The sequence below is a fragment of the Halichoeres trimaculatus genome, unplaced genomic scaffold (assembly GCF_033239565.1).
Source record: "Halichoeres trimaculatus isolate MK-OKI-2021-1 unplaced genomic scaffold, fHalTri1.1 fHalTri1_scaffold_18, whole genome shotgun sequence".
NCBI classification, from domain to species: domain Eukaryota; kingdom Metazoa; phylum Chordata; class Actinopteri; order Labriformes; family Labridae; genus Halichoeres; species Halichoeres trimaculatus.
The window spans coordinates 4,712,501-4,728,807 of NW_027437196.1; the positions used below are offsets into that span (position 1 = coordinate 4,712,501).

The 16,307-nt window shown below is 41.4% G+C and overlaps 2 protein-coding genes across 3 annotated transcripts; both read right to left on the reverse strand.

Moving 5' to 3' along the window:
- Positions 1-1,248: 1,248 nt before the first annotated feature.
- LOC141807511 (uncharacterized) lies at positions 1,249-7,480 on the reverse strand. The gene is made up of 4 exons (XM_074693590.1): positions 7,050-7,480; positions 2,681-4,744; positions 2,489-2,596; positions 1,249-1,425 (listed from the first exon to the last, which is right to left on the reverse strand). Exons 1-4 carry the CDS (start codon positions 7,312-7,314, stop codon positions 1,397-1,399), a joined length of 2,466 nt encoding a protein of 821 aa, XP_074549691.1. The 5' UTR covers positions 7,315-7,480; the 3' UTR covers positions 1,249-1,396.
- Positions 7,481-9,699: 2,219 nt separating this feature from the next.
- On the reverse strand, positions 9,700-15,611 carry LOC141807183 (bucky ball-like). 2 transcript variants are annotated; one of them, XM_074692971.1, is made up of 7 exons: positions 15,384-15,611; positions 15,127-15,276; positions 13,617-15,047; positions 13,424-13,528; positions 13,228-13,311; positions 10,178-10,246; positions 9,700-10,088 (listed from the first exon to the last, which is right to left on the reverse strand). In XM_074692971.1, the coding sequence occupies exons 1-6, from the start codon at positions 15,388-15,390 to the stop codon at positions 10,218-10,220; spliced, it is 1,806 nt and encodes a 601-aa protein (XP_074549072.1). In that variant the 5' UTR covers positions 15,391-15,611; the 3' UTR covers positions 9,700-10,088; positions 10,178-10,217. The 2 variants fall into 2 exon arrangements, with proteins under 2 accessions (XP_074549072.1, XP_074549070.1); XM_074692969.1 differs by having other exon boundaries at positions 9,702-10,088; positions 13,424-13,525; positions 15,384-15,609.
- Positions 15,612-16,307: the final 696 nt, after the last annotated feature.

Genomic DNA, 16,307 nt, shown 5'->3' on the forward strand with positions numbered 1-16,307 from the left:
GATTTGTTGTGACTAACACTAGTCAGAAATTCTGCAGACTGTTGATTGGCTGAAAGAATCGTCACTTCCTGTGTGACAGCGGGTGTTGTATTTCTCCTGGTGGCACACAGACTTCTCTAAAACAAATCTTGATTACACTTTGTTTCAAAGAGCTACATGACAATCACAAAGAAGACGAATGACTGCATGTCTTCCATCGTTGCTCTTTTTTTACTGTGTCTCCTTTTTCTTCTTCATTGGATCTATCAGTGGGGTACACTGCATCACGCTGTACTGATCTTAACCAGACTGCTTGGTGGAAACAAGGCTTGTCTGGTGTTGTTTTTCTTTTGCCTTTATTTTACTCTCTATACGTCATTGACCCGGTTTTCATGATCTACCCGGGTCTTCAGCTCAGGGTTGAAACTCAGATGAACAATGGGCCACAGGAACCACATAAAACAATGTGATACACCCCCCAACAAGCTCCTCCTTTGAGGACAAGAAGCTCCTGAGGCGTGGCTTAAGATGGCTCCAGCTCCCTTGAAGTCTAATTGACCGTCACATGTGCCAAAATCCTGGGCTGTTATTTGCTAGTTATATTAATAAGGGCATCTCTGCTCGGTCTTTCTAATCCCCAACTACTCTAACAATGGAGAAAATGCCTCCAAAGATGACTTTATAAAGATGATAGCACTTCTAAAACAACTGCTCTGCTGCTGCTTTTAAAAACATGCAAAACTTAAAGAAATATAAGAAATTTATTCTGAAAAAGTGCAGTAAGAATGTTTTTTTCCTGATAATCAGCTGGCATTCAGTCCTCCACTTTGTGCCGTAGGGCTCATCCTCAAATCAATGATCCTGTCAGTCACTGTGAGCGCTAACAGCCAGATTCACACAGACTCAGGTCAAAGGTCACAGGTTTTAACATGATAAACACCCACTTTCACATTCACAGACAGTCGTTTCAGTCGACTGTCAGTTAAAAGTTTGTCAGAGCTGCAGCTTTTTAATTGACGTGAACACCTGAGATGAAACTGGTTTATCATAAAAAGCTGCAGCTGTAGAGTCCAGCTGAGGAAGTAATTTAAGAGTCTGCAGGAGGTTTCATTTTCATCCCTGCAGAGCGTCCAATAACACCTTTAAACGAGGAAATTCAGACTTCATTTGGAAACTTCCTGCCTTACATGTCATCCCCTGGTGGAGGGTTTAACTGACGAACAAATAGCTCCATCTAGTGAGCAACAACGGCTCCTACACAAGCTTCATCAGAAATCAGTGTTTATTTGGTTTTCAATAAATAGTGAACATTGTGATTATTTTACAACACATAAAAGTGGGAATAATTTAAATAAAGTGTTCATTTGTTATTTTAAAATCTTTGTGTTTGTGTTTGTTGAATTGTGCTCGGTGCAAATCAGCATCGTGTGTCTTTTCTTCGAATTTCTGCAAAAGAAAAGAAAGAAAATTAAGGCATCATGCAAGCTGCAGCAGGACAAAAAAAACATCAAAATTACACCATCATTCTTTCTTTTCTTATAGACAAACATGAAACATTTTTGGTTTTTGTCATCATCTTTCTTTGGGTCATTCATCCAAAATGTTTCTGCAAAAATTGCTAATTTGAGTCTCATTGAATTACCTAACTCTATACGATCCACAGAGTCCCTTTTTTATTTTAAGAGATGTCTGAAGACTCATCTGTTCAGGGAAAACTTAGGCCCTTAATCTGAGTCTTCTCCTCTTTGTCCTCAGGGGTAGAATGATCCAGAAGGTCTCAGACCCAGCTCTTAGTCAATATTTAGTAGGGATGCATTGCAGAAAACTGAAATCTTATCAAGTGTTCTTGTCTTAAGTTCAGTAAAAAATGTCTTATTGCTCTTAACATGAGCCACATTCACCTGATCAGTCCAGAAAAAATGTCTTGTTTCAAGTTATTCAAAGACAAAAATGAGGTATGAATTACTTGTAACAAGTTTTTTTTTTTTTAAATCTGCCAATGGAAAAAGAGAAAATTGCTCAAAGCTAGATTAATGTCTGAATACAAGTCAGACTAAGACTAAGACAAAAATACTTGATAAGATTTTAATTTTTTTTTTTTTTTTTTTTCAGATTTATAAGAAATTTGGATAATTTAACCTCCTGCACCAGCAGCTATTAAATCACTAATATCCTAGGCTTCATTTCTGGCATGCAATATCTTGAAATGAGATTTATTTCTGATTATTTTAGATTCACAAATATGTTAAAGGACTTTCAGATTGATTTTACTAAGATAGACTTTATAGATTATCTATTTCAAGATCTCCCTCTGCATTCGTGGATTACACCTTTTAAAATCACTTTGCAACAGTATCATCTCTGTATGTTGATTTTTTGCAGTGCAGAGCTTGGATTTGTGCAAAAACTGAAAGAATTTCACACTTTTCTACATTTTCTCACTCATCTTGAGCTTTTTCTACAGATGTTGCATTATGATGTTTTTATGTTAAAACCGTAAAAGTCAAACCTTGTGATTGTGGTTGTGATTTCTTGTGTTTGTTCAGGTGCTGTGATCTGACGTCATTCTTTGAGCCGTTGGCGTCAGCGTACGGCGCGAGTCCTTTCCACGACTTCTCTGCAGGATGATAAAGAAAGTTAGAGTTTTACTCCACGTGAAGGGTTGATGTGTCTGATCTTACAGTGAAAGCCATTTGCTCACCAGTGTGCCACCTGTGTGTCAGGTACGTCTGACTCACGCTCCTCCATTTGTCCTGAGGGGAGAGCGGCACGGCGCAGTTCTCATCCATCTCTCGGATGGCGTTTCCGTGTGGACAGTGTCTCAGTCTCTCCCATGAAGCCGGCTGATGCTGCGGCTCATTACACACACAGTTCTTCTCCCTCAGCCTCGGGTACGCCGCTGTACGACATTTCTCCAGGTTTTGCTTGGATGCGAGCGGTTTCTTTGGATCACTGAGCTTCCATTTCTGGGCGGTACGGCTCGAGCTGTTCTCAGACGACTCCCCTTCAGTGTCGTGTCCGTAAACCCCACGTACGTCATGACCGGACTCTTTTCTGACCCGCTGACTCTTTGAGTGAGCTTTACAGGCTTCACATGTTGGTAAAAGCGCGTCGTTCCACTGCTTGAAAGGTGTTGCTTTTCTTTTTAAGGTCCCTGGACTCGGAGATGTGCTTATCCGGCGCTTTGAGAGACATCTGGAGCACAGCCGCTCCCTCTTGGAAGCGTACGGAGTGAACGCGTTCTCGTTGAAGTTTCTACTCACGCAGCATTCATGATCAGAGAGGCTGCGTCGATCCACCTTGCCTTTGGGTTTGTACCTCTCTTTGGGCTTGCGGGTAGTGAGCTGGTCTTTGTACTCCAGGTCCAGTTTTCTTCTTCGTGACGGCACATCCAAACAGTGGTTACTCAAAGGTCTGGTTTGCTTCTTGGGAGTCAGCGGTCTCTTTCCACAGTAGTAGACGCTATCAAAGTCGGCTAACCAGCTGGATGAAGGGAGGTACGCAGGCAAGGACTCAAAAGAAGTATCCTGGTGATCCTGGATGGTCGTCTCTCGTCGATGTTTGGCGTTGTCCACCATTTGAGGAGAGTTGTCCAAAAGCAGCAAGTAAGGTATGTGAGCTAGCTCTTCTTTCCGCACCACAGGAGCTTCCTCCGCAACAGGAACATCCATCTGAGGGTACATATCAGTGTCTGACACCATCACATCCACAGGAACCTCCACAGCCGGGACCATGTCCTCCAGATCATCCTCTTCCAGAGGAGACATCTCGATCACAGGGACGGCCTCCTCTGGATCCTCCTCCGTTACCTGCAGCACGTCTGCTGAGGGAACTTCAGCCACCAAGGAGCCGTGTTGGCCCTCTGGGCGGCTGCTTTGGATCAGAGACTCAGGTGAAGGGATCACAGTGTCCTCCATGGACCAGACGGTGGATTCCATCCTCCTGAGATCGTCCAGGTACTTTGGATCGAACGGGAGGTGAACGACTTTAAATTGCAAGTTCTTTGGTGTCACGCTGAGATCCCTCTCTGCACCTTTTCGGTGACCTGCAACACGCGAACCAAAGTCCGCCGCATCCGCTTGCTTCCTGGACTCCTCCAGCGCAGGGGTCTTCTCACCGCTGCTGGACGACCCACCCAACAGGATGTCAGGACAGGCTTGGAGTCCCGCCTCTGACTGGTCTGCCGGCGTCTTCTCCTGCAGCATTCGACCCTGCACGACAGAGCTACGCTGGACCACGTCTTGGGAGAAGCTGTGAGAGACTTCTGCAGTCTCGTGGGAGTGCAGGAGCTGGAGTCCTGCTGGCGTTGTGCAGCACTCGATCCTCACTTCCTCTGTCTGGATCACAAAGCTGCTGTTCGGAGGCGTCCTGGTGGTTGAGGGCGAAGAAACTGCGTCCTTCTGATCCAGAGGATGATCCACTTTCTGCACAGCCAAAGGTGCTGAGTTGGCGAGGACACTCGGGCTGTTCTGACTCCTCCTGGCTGAGATGCTACTGGCAGCCTCGGCGCCACTGGTACCAGGCGTGCTGGTCTTCTGAGGGGCAGACAGGGGCTCTGTTTGGACCTCGCAGCTGGTGGTTTCTCTGGTCTGGCTGTTGTGCTGGTACCTGAACCTGCGGGAGTGGTAGGCCATGGTCTGGTAATGCTGAGGGTTGAGGATCCGCCTGTAGTCCACCAGATGGAGGTTGGAGTGAGGGACAACGAAGCTGGGAGGCTCCACGTACGGGTTGGGCTGATAGTGAGGCATCACAGGCATCCCGTAACCTTTAAGAGCAGAAAGAGCAAGTTTTGAGGCTTTAAGTGTCGTTGTAAGTCATAATTTTATTTTTCTTTGGCTTTTATCCTCAGCAAGACTTAGTTTTTTATTTTTTTTGCCTTATCTTATCTGCTTTTATTTTCTTTTATTTGCATTTGATTTGTGTTTAATATGTTTTCTTTTATGTGTGAGTGTTTTATCTTTTTATTTTATCTACTTGTTGTTTTTAAAAGTGCTTAAAAAAAGATGGTACAGTACGGTATCAAAGATAGTCAGAAGGTGAAAAGTCTGATTTGAAGATGTTGATTGTTGGTCTAAGTTTAGACCTTAAGCTTCATCAAACATTATTTTTATGTTAATGAATTTAAAAGTCTTCAGTGGTTAATGCTGCAGTTAAAAGGTTGTTGAACTTAAATAAGAGTAACAGGAAGTAACTCAATGATCAGCTGCTGTAAACCAATAAGGTGTCATTTTACTACGTCATCATCCAGCAGGTCAGAACTTTGCATCTAAAAAAACACAGCATGCAGTCTTATTTTCTCCATTTCTATTGGGAATGATTTAAACTACCTTTTATTTTTAATTTATTATCTCATAATTTTAACTTTTCTACTGAACTTTATAACTTATTTGAAATTTCAGCTTTTTCTCACTTAATTTTATTTAATTTTTTTAACACATAATTTCTGCTTAGTGTCTCAAAATTCTGATTTTTTTTTTATTTTTTTTATTTTGAAAATTCCCAATTTTCTTTTTGTCACCGTGCAGACACAGGCTTCCATAGGTCTGACACCTAATCCTTCACAGCAGTAACAGACATTAAAATTTAAAGAAATTGTGAACAACAACAACAACAAAAACTACTTTTACAATGCCTCTTTTTGTTGCATGACACAGATTTCGCCTTCAATGAAAGCCAAAGGATCATGGAGGTTATTAGATTTTTTTTTTCAGGACTGAGGCTGTGACTCTCGTCAAAAGAGTTATTCATCTGCATAAAATAAGTCATAACTGGCTGCTCTAAGAGCTCCCTTCCCTTGAATGAATGAGTATTTTATTTTAGTTACATTTTCAAGTACAGAATATGAATTATGTGCAATCACTTTACCAAAAAAAAAAAAAGTAAATTAAAAAAAAAAAAAAAAAGTTTATGCATGGTTACACAAGACTTTTTTTATTTTCTTTCCACAAAATAATAATAATAATAATAATAATAATAATAATAATAATAATAATAAACTCTGTAACCAAAAAGGAGTGGGCTGAAGCGGAGGCTTATTTAAGCCTATCCTGCACAATCCATAAAATAGCTCAGAATATCAGTGATGGAAATAACGAAAGAAAAAAATCCTTGATTATTTACATAATTTCAAGTTAACATTAAGTCTGCTCCATAATTTAACTCCCAAAAAGGAAACACATCTGTATTCAACATTGGTTCTCATTTAACCTATTTCAAAGACAAAAAACCTCCTTGAATTATATATTTTTCCCTTTAATTTAATATAAAAAAGAGGAGTACAGTTGGGGTGACTTTTATTCTTTGCCTGAAATAGAATTTGTAATGTTTTTAAATTTACAATTATTTATTTATCTTTAATTCTGAAAATTATTTCCTGGAGTTTAATTGTAGGATCTATATATGTTATGTATGAATTCCCGAAAATTCATCACATAATGACACATACAGCATTATAAGTGAAAAATATAAAATATGCAGACATTTGTTTTATAAATAATACCTATAGATTTTGATAATTCTACATGTGGTTTCCAACTAATTTTATGATCTAAAATTACTTCCAAGAATTTCCAGTGGAGCATATCCCTTCTCTTTAAAGTGCATGAAAATTCAAGGCAGGGAGAGCATCAGCAGCAGAAAAGACCCCCAAGATACAGAACACAGCGAGCATCAGTGATTTAACAACAATATATATGTGTGACACTGATAAAATCAGACACAGCATGGGTTGCAAATGTTGCAGGTGAATTGAAGAGTCAGCAGGATGTTGCAGTTTTAATAGAAAGGGCATTTCCCAGATTTTATTGACCAAGCTGTTAGAGGCTGGTTGGAGTTTGGGCTGACTGGTAGACTCCTACAAAAATACCATTCAGTTTCAGGGCTTTAGATGCAGACAGAGTGTCTTAGAATGTGACAAAACACCCCAAATTCAGAGGAAACTACAAATCCAAAGAAGTAAAAATGTCAGACTCTTGTGAATAGCTCAGGTAGAGCACACTACTTTCAGCACGTCACTGTATTAGTTTGAACCCCAAGTGCAAATCAACACATTTAGGTTTGTCGGCTCTTACCTAGACCTGGGTAGCCGTAGTACGGGTTGTAGGACACAGGCATGGGCATGGCCACAGGCCACTGCAGATTCTGCATGGGCAGGTACGGCTGTGACGGCTGAATGTAGAAGAAAGGTTTGTGGTGTGGCTGCTGCCGCTCCTCAGGCCGTGGAGCCGCAGCAGGCCCCGGGTGTGGACCCTGGGCCTGCTGAGCACCATGTGGAGGGTTTGAACCCCGAGGGCCGAAGCCAAAAGGTTGCTGTAAGGTTGACGCAGCTGCCTCCATGTTGGACAAAGAGGTGAAAAGGCCGTGAATTTTCTGTTTATGTTTTATCTTTAACTACAAAACACCTTCAGAAGTGAGCCTGCATGCAGCTACACCGCTTTCAGAGTATGTTTTCAATTGAAATCAGGGGTGTGGAGTCATGAAGACGGTGAGCCTGGGCAGAGCTGCTCTGATTGGCTGGGTGTTGGCTGCAGCTGAAATCTTAATGAGCTTCTTGAGAGGCCAATGAAGACGTTTCCTGCTCTGTTCAGTTCACCTGAGTACACACAGAAAACAGATCAGATACTCAAAGTTTGATGAAGAAAACCAGAAGCACAAGTGTTTGAAATGTTGCTCAAAGTGATGCATCTGGATCTTTTTCAGCATCTTTCTTTCTTGAGGTTTGTCTCATTCACATGCAAGTGGAGCAAAAGTGAGCTTCTCTGAAATGCAGAGCACGTACCTTCATGCCAGGGTTGAGATGCAGATTTGACCCCTGAAGAGCCAATTATGGGGTCAGATGAGAACATGTTCTGTAGCCTGGAGCAGGATTTATTGACTGTATAATCCAGGATAAATAAAGATGCTCTCTGGGACCTGGTTTGGAGTCTGTTGAGCTTACTTTACGGGGGGAAAAAATCCCTAAAAACAGTGTCTGGAGCTGTTTCAATTTAAATCTACAGCTCCTGCAAAAATAATTTCTACACTGAAAGTTTACAGAGGAGCACGTCCTTCTTCTGGAGCCTATCGGCGAATACCACGATCATGTGAATCACAGGCAAGAGTGCATCTGTTGAATATGAAATATCCGGCTGTAAGTCATCATTGTTCATTACGATGTCAAATCTCCACTGGTTGATTAATCACATGACCTATAAATGTCAAAAATAGAGAAATTGGTGACAGTGATTGAATTTTCTCAAAGCTCAACGATGCTTCTGCTCACATATCCTTGTTTATGACTCAAGATTTAAAAATCTACATATACAACCAATATGAATCAGATGTTTGTCCTTTCTGCTGTCAAAATTGATTGAGATGCTTGTTTTTCTCTGGTGTAAAATTCAGGTAAATCTTTAAAAGTTAGAAAAAAAACTGTTTGGTAACTAACAGGAAAAGTTTTAATCAGTATTTTGTCACATAAATTCAATTTTAACCTGTTAAAGTTTAGGATTTTCACAACAGCGTATTAGAGCCACTTAAAGAAATAAATGAAATAAATTTTTGAAAAATTAAACATGAAATTTTCGACTTTGTAAAGCCACAAGTTTATGACTTTATGACTATATGTGGCTTCAAAAAACTAAACTTGTAACTTTACAAGCTCGAAAATTTCTAGTTTTTATCTTGAAAATTTTGAGTTTATTTTTTCAAAAAAAAATCTTTTTTTATTTCTTTAAGTGGCCCTAATACAGGGTCGTAGTTATGTAAATTTGTGACTTTAGAAACTCGAAAATTTTGAGTTTTCTTTCTCACAAAATTTATTTATTTAATTTCTTCAGTGGCCCTGATATGTCGTTGTAGATTTTGGCTTTTATCTCATAAAATTTAGAAATCTAGTATCTCAAACAATGAGAGTACTTCCTAAGACTAATGAAAAATTATTTCAGATACAAAAATGTGCCAGACTCGGCCAATCAAGCACAGCTGCATGTTCAAAAAATCATTTTTTTTTTAATTGTGGCGTTGTGGGCAGGTGTCAGGTTGTGCTGGGAAAAGTAAATTGACTTTGTTGTAAAGCAGTGGTCATTTCTTCGAAATTCAAGGGTCTGAAAATAAACAACTTTGCTTTTCTATGGCTTTTTCCCGTCCGTCCGTCACGTTTGTTTACACCGAAGTCACGTTTTACCAGGCGAGATTTGGAGTACTGAGTGTGAAGAAGCTGAAGCTCTGCTAAAGAGTGTGATAGTGTGTGGTGCCCACAGAGTGCAGACCACACTGTAAGATCAGGACAGATAAATCTTATCAAGTGTTTTTGTCTTATTTTCAGTAGAAAATGTCTTTTTAGACTTAATATGAGCCACATTCACCTGAGCAGTCCGAAAAAATGACTTGTTTCAAGTTATTTACAGACAAAATGAGGTCTAAATTGCTTGTAATTAAAATAAAAAAACTGCTTATTGTATTAAGACATTATTCTAGTTTCAAGTAATTTTTTCTTGTTCCATTGGCAAGTTTTTTTTACAAGTCATTCAGACCTCATTTCTGTCTTGAAATAACTTGAAACAAGACATTTTTCTGGACTGATGAGTTGAATGTGGCTCATATCAATTATAACAAGAACATTTTTACTTAAAACAAAACAAAAAGACTTAAGATTTCATTTTTTTGCAGTGTAGCCCACAGCCCGAGATGTTTCTTGGGTGTTTTAATATAAAAAACATCAACACAGGTCTTAAACAATGGCATATTTATTAAACTGGCCCCACACAGTGGTTTACCCTAATCATGAACACACACTTTCAACCATTTTTCTGTTTGTAAAACTCAAGTCAATAGTGCATGGCCTTTTGTTATGTGTTTTGATATTAAATAATTAAACACAGGTCTTAAACAATAACATTTTTATTAAACTGGCCCCACACAGTGTTTTACCCTCTTGTGAACACACCCTTTCAAACCATTTTGCTGTTTGTGAAACTCAAGTCATCAACGGTGCACAGCAGGAACTTTACACACATTTTTTTTTTAACTTTTATCTAAACATAATGAGTTTTTCTGTGCAGTGCATTTCACCTGGTGCTCTAAATAGTTTTAAACACATAATCCCAGAACAATCACACCTTTAGGGGAACCTGAGGAGGAGAGGAAACGCATTAATACAGATGTTGATATTAAATAGGAATTTGATGTGTGAGTCTGCAATGACGTGTGTTTCACTTGCAGTTCAACACTTTGCTTTGCTTTCAGTCGATCCTGAGACTTCAACATCTTGGTTCTCTCAAAGTAGAGCCTGAAGAAGAAAGAAGGAAAAATTTACGTAAAAGAGGTAGAGCCCGACCGATATGGGATTTTGGGGGCCGATGACGATACCGATACTGGGGGCAAAAAGAAGCAGATATGCGATATATTGGCCGATATCCAATATATCGACTGATATCCGATATATGTGCTGATATATGTAATAAATTCATTTATATACACAGGATAAATACTGTATATGAACACAAATTATGACTAGCTATTAAAAAGTTCCATCTTCCATTTAATGCATGGGACTAAACTAGATTTTAAGAAACAATGTTGCTGCTTTCAAAACATGCAATAAATTCAATTACAACAAAATACATTGAAACATTTTCAAAAATTATCTCAACCAAAACAATAACTGGTGAATATATAAGCCCAGGTTAATCCTGCATGGCATTATAAAGTGAGGCGCTGTGTAGCAGCCTTAATTAACACACAGAAACAGGAGCGACAGAATCTCTGCGGGGCAAATTTTTTTATAATCAATAATGTTGATTAATCAGTGACAGGCTATAATCGGCCCGATTAATCGGGTGGGTCGATTAATTGGTCGGGCTCTAATAAGAGGAGGGCTCAGAGGCAGCTGACCAACCATAATCATGAGCGACTAAGAAAGCTCCGTATTTCACCGCTGAAGAGCAGCGGCTGATAATGCAGCAATACAAGGAGGAGAGAAGCAATAACTCGGTAAGGGGGAACACGGTAGCAGCGGCCAACCGCAGGCAAAATACATGGCAACACATAGCAGACTGTGTAAATGCGTCAGTTACTCATCAGTGGCTCAGTATGATAGTCATCACACTTCTAAATCTCATAAAGTAATAAATGCTACTGTGCAAATGACTTGCGTGTATTCCAATTATCATGTCATTCTCACAGATGTAATCCTTCTGGAGTCAGAAGAACATGGGAGCAGATAAAAAACAAATACAAGAACATCATCACGTCTGATAAGTCTGTTTCAAGCAGTGGCGATTGCTCTAAGACTACAAGAGAAGCTCAGCTTCCTCTAAAATGTTCCCAAAAAAGTGGTGATATGTACTGCTGTGTGTACATTTCATTGACAAAATATGCGCTAGAATTCCTTCAACTTTTGTTCAGAATCAGTTACCTGTCACAGGTAACTGGCTCCACCTCCTTCTCATTCATCCTGGGAACGCTATGAATTAGTCTCTAAGTTGCGTGAGGGCAGCAGCCACTCGATGCACAACACGGGATGCCGAAAACTTGCTCAGCCGCTCCACATCCCTGACAGAGTACATGTAGCTGCCCGTGGCAAAAGGGAGAAAGAAGAAGAAGAAGACCTCTCTTATACAGCGAATAGTCGCTTTGATCGAGTGGATCTGATCGATCTTTAAACACCCTTTCTCTTCGGAAAGCTCTTCTTACACCTTGCACGCCTCTGTCCACCGGGTTCGGGAAAAAAGGGCAGGCCATTGTTGGCCTGGCTTTTTTACAGGTCCAGATTCAACCTCTAACTTATCCAGAGCAGGATAGCCGTTTAGAGTAGGTCACCATGGTGATCTACTCTCATAAAAAAGGAACCGGCTTCGTGCTATCAGTAATCAAAAGTTAACCCTGAAGTTATCTCGCTAACACACTAATCCTGCTTCGTGATATAGGCCTCTGGGCTTGACATTAAACGGTTAGTTCAGTTTTTTTGAAGTGGGGTTGTATGAGCTCTATGTGACCACTAAGGACATTAGATACAGTAGAAAGTTGTCTCCTCTCCCTCAGTAAGACACAAACTGTAATCGATGGTGACGAGGAAATAGACGCTAACAGGGACAGACGGTACCAAACTCAAAGGCTATTTTCTCTGCCTACAAGAACTAAAATCAAAAAGTAATACCACAGTTTAAGAGTACACTACATAAAATATTTTTTAAGTGCATTAAGTCTTCGTTAATATAAACATTTATCTGGACCTAACTAACTGGTCATGTGTCCTTCCGCGCAGCGCTAGTGCGCTCCGTCCCCCCTCCTCCTTTCAGCTGTAGGGAATGTAAACAAGCTATGCTTCGGGCGCTGGTTGTAGTCTCGTGTAAGTTTGATCAAGTATGGTAATTCTTTTGTTTGTACTCTAAGGATTGTGAGACAGCGTAGGAAATTCAAAATAAGTGACTATGACAGCGACGATGAAGTTCCATTCACTTTGGAACCAAAAGGATACCTGTATGAACCGGAGCACACACAGCTGCTACAGATTGCTACTGAAAGGAATAGAGGCCAAAAGAATTACGATACTTGATCAAACTTACACGAGGCTAAAACCAGCGCTTGAAGCATAGCTTGTTTACATTCCCTACAGCTGAAAGGAGGAGGGGGGACGGAGCGCACTATCGCTGCGCGGAAACTGTGGTATTACTTTTTGATTTTAGTTCTTGTAGGCAGAGAAAATAGCCTTTGAATTTGGTACCGTCTGTCCCTGTTAGCGTCTATTTCCTCGTCACCATCAATTACAGTTTGTGTCTTACTGAGGGAGAGGAGACAACTTTCTACTGTATCTAATGTCCTTAGTGGTCACATAGAGCTCGTACAACCTCACTTCAAAAAAACTGAACTATCCCTTTAATGTCAAGCCAACTCGCCAAATGCAGGTTAATTCCAGCTATGGTGGGTGACACTGCCACTCCTACTAGCCACTGATATTGTATCAGGATAGAAATGTTCGTTGTCTTGTATTTCGTTTTATTGGAAATAAAAATGTTATCCCCACAGAAAAAAAAGGTCTTGCCGCCTGTCATCTTGCCAGCTCACTGTCCACTTTTAAAAAACACCCTTTTTATTCTTTGGCTTTTAACCTTGGTGAGCTTTAGCTTCTTTGCTTTTCATTGTTGTAAGTATGTTTTCTTTTATGTGTCTGCTTTTTCTCGCTACCTGTACAGAACTTTGTTTACAGCTGTGGTTGTTTTCAAAAGTGCTTTGTAAACAAAGTTGGTTTGGTATAAAATCAGAGTTTACCTCGCTCCCAGGGCAAAGGAGGCGGCTCATCTTCATCCTCATCATGCGGCCTGTGGTGCATCACTTTCCACTGACTGCTCATCTCTGCTCAGGATGACAAAACAGATTTAGATTAACAGAAAAGACGTGTTTAAGAATGTAAGAGATCTGCAAGGTGGTTATCTTTTCTGTGTGGTGTGTGAGGAGTTAAACTCACCTTGTTGTTGCAGCTGGGTTGCTTGTCTCCTCCAGGGAATCCCGCCACTGTCTCCTCTCCTTGCTTGGTCTGACGGGCTCAGCTCCTCTCTGAAAAGCTTGTCTGCTGAAACACTTCCTACAGTCAGTCCAGATTTCTCTCATGAGACCTGGGATCCCCTGTCATAAAGTGAAGTGAAGGAAAAGAGACTCACCCTGACATGTTCTGCGCTGCAGTTCACTCACCGCCATCTCTGAATCCGCTGCCTCTGGTTTGCGTACGTCGTGTTCGTCCTCCTGGTGGATGGGATCTGATGGGTCTTTGTACTGGCCTCTTTTGTACCAGGGATTTGCAGCGTGTCTCACCGGGACAGACTGGTTCTTCCTTGGAGCCGAGTGCCTCCTCATGCCTACTCTGAGCGGCTGCTCGCACCCTCTCCCGTACCGGCCCTCCTCCTCAGTGTCTCCAGCTTCATCTCTGTAAACCTTTACCCCGTGCACTTTGCTCCGACTCCCTCCTTTCGCTAAACTTTTCCCACAACAGGTGCACATGGACCGCTTTGACCCCTGCAGCCACACTTTCTCAGCACCTTCAGCAGCGTGTGGAGACCCAGAAACCTCTGTGAGCCTCCTGCCTGGGTACACGTGTTTGGGGAAGAGCTCTGGGTCGTCCAGATCTGTGGAGAACATCTCGTCTCTGGAGGAGAGCTCGTCCAAAGAGGGGCTGAGGACGCTCATGCGCTCGTGTGTGCTGTGCATGGAGAGGTAGTTGTAATGGTAGGGGGCAGCGTGGGAGGGAAGATGACCAGCTGCAGCTTCACCAGAGGTCAAAACGCCCTCCACCGGCAGCCTGAAGATCTTATAGCTTGGGTCTGCTTTCCTGTAACAAGTCTTTGAGGGTTGGTCGCAGCTTTTTGCAGAAGCAGGAGATGGCACGGATAGTTCAGAGTGCAGGTTCGGCTCCGTCGTGAGCTCTTCAGTACAGTATTTCGAAGCACTTAGATCGGCCATCGAGATATCTGGCTGGATATCTGTGACCTCTTCTCTCTCCAGAGGGGGGAAGTGCTTTTCTGCAGCAGCAGCATGGTCCACATCAGGACTCTCCTCGTGAACAGAGGAGCTATCAAGAGGCTCTTCAAAACCTCCAGTCCAGCATCCATGAGGACCCAGGCCTTCTAAGCTCCTCCGGCTGGACTCTCCGTCGTACACAGCTGTTGTAGAGTCACTGAAAGTCATTACTGGGGACTCACAATGGCTCTCATCAGCCACTGAAGGCAGCACATGACCCTGCTCTTCACTCTTCTTCTCTTCAGTGGGAGAAAACGAGGACTGGGAGGCGACACCTGAGTCCAGCTCTCTGTCCGCACCCTTCTGCTCGCTGGCTCGCATGTTATCCAGGCACTCGATGAGTTTGGTGATGGTGTCGCTGGGGTCGGTTTGAACCTCAGAGCATGCCATTTCTCGACGTCCCTGAGGCTGCTGGTGATGCTGCATCCAGGGAGCATCACTCCAGGGAGGAGGATTGTGGAAGCGAGGTTCATACACACGTCTGTAATCCATGGGGTACATGGGAGCATGAGAGTAAACAAACCCAGGATACTGCATGTACTGGTACGGGTGCACACAGGCACGGTTAAAGTTAAAACCTGTTGATGCAAACATAGATTTTAGGCACATAATTCAGCTTTATTAGACAAAAAAGAGAGATTTTAAATAGTTTCCTACCTCCAGGCAAACCAAAGTGACTGTATGGGTTGCTCATCTGCCAGTGCTGGTAGAGATAGTAAGGTTGAGACGGTGGCTGGACGTAGAAAAATGGTCTGGGGTGGTGGGTTCTCTGTTGCCCAGCCCCAAATATGTGCGGTTGTTTAACATCTAAAACAAGCAGCAAAATGTAGGAAAAGTCTGGATTGTTTTTCATTTTTGGCTACTGTTAAAAGAAATAAAATGTCAAGACTAAGATGAGGAGAGGAAATCCTTACTTTCCATTTCCTTTCACGTGCGTAGTCAGCCTTTGAGAAATAAAACACTTCAGAGGGATCAAAACAACCAAATTAACATCCCCCGGCTTCAAAAGTCACTATATATCGTTTACAGACACTTCTACGTTGAACAAAACAGATGAGGTCGCGTTCCTCTCAAGTCCACGCGGCGCACCTCTGCTCATTAGTCAAACAGGCAACACCTGTTGCTGCACGTGGATAAGCTAGCTAGCTTTCAGGTACCGAAAATATAAACAAGTTTCGCGTCAGAAATGTGTGCAACGTGTGAGGAAACCATGGAGAATAGCTAACGCTCGAAAGTAAATGGGGGAGTACTTACGTATTTTTATTACTCGAACGATATTTTATTTTAATATTTCTTTTATTAGGGTTATCAACATAGCACATTTCCATTACAATGTACACAATACCCATTTTTTTTGTCCCCCGTGAACAACTGACATGCTAACCCCACTCCCACCAAGATATCAAAATAACAAAAATAATAAAAAATAATAAGAATAAAATAAAATAAAAAAAACATTGCAAATACTAAATAAAATAACAGTGAAAATAAATGATAATTCTTATAATAAATCACACTTAAAAAATAATAAAAAATAAATAATTAAAAATAAAAAATGTACAAGACAGCTGAGCACAGAAATAAGATTTGCTCAATGTGATTGTCAAACAGTACATTAGTCATCCAAAGACCTAAGAGAGTCAACAAAGGGCAAAAAAGGACCCCATATCTTAATAAAATTGTCAGAGCACCCTCTAACGCTGTATTTAATTTTTTCCAAGTAAAGAAAAGACATGAGGTCCCTCAGCCAAGAATAAGGAGATGGTGGTTTTCGGTCCTTCCAATGAAATAAAATTCGCCTACGGGCCACAAGAGAAGCAAAAGCTATAAAAATCCCC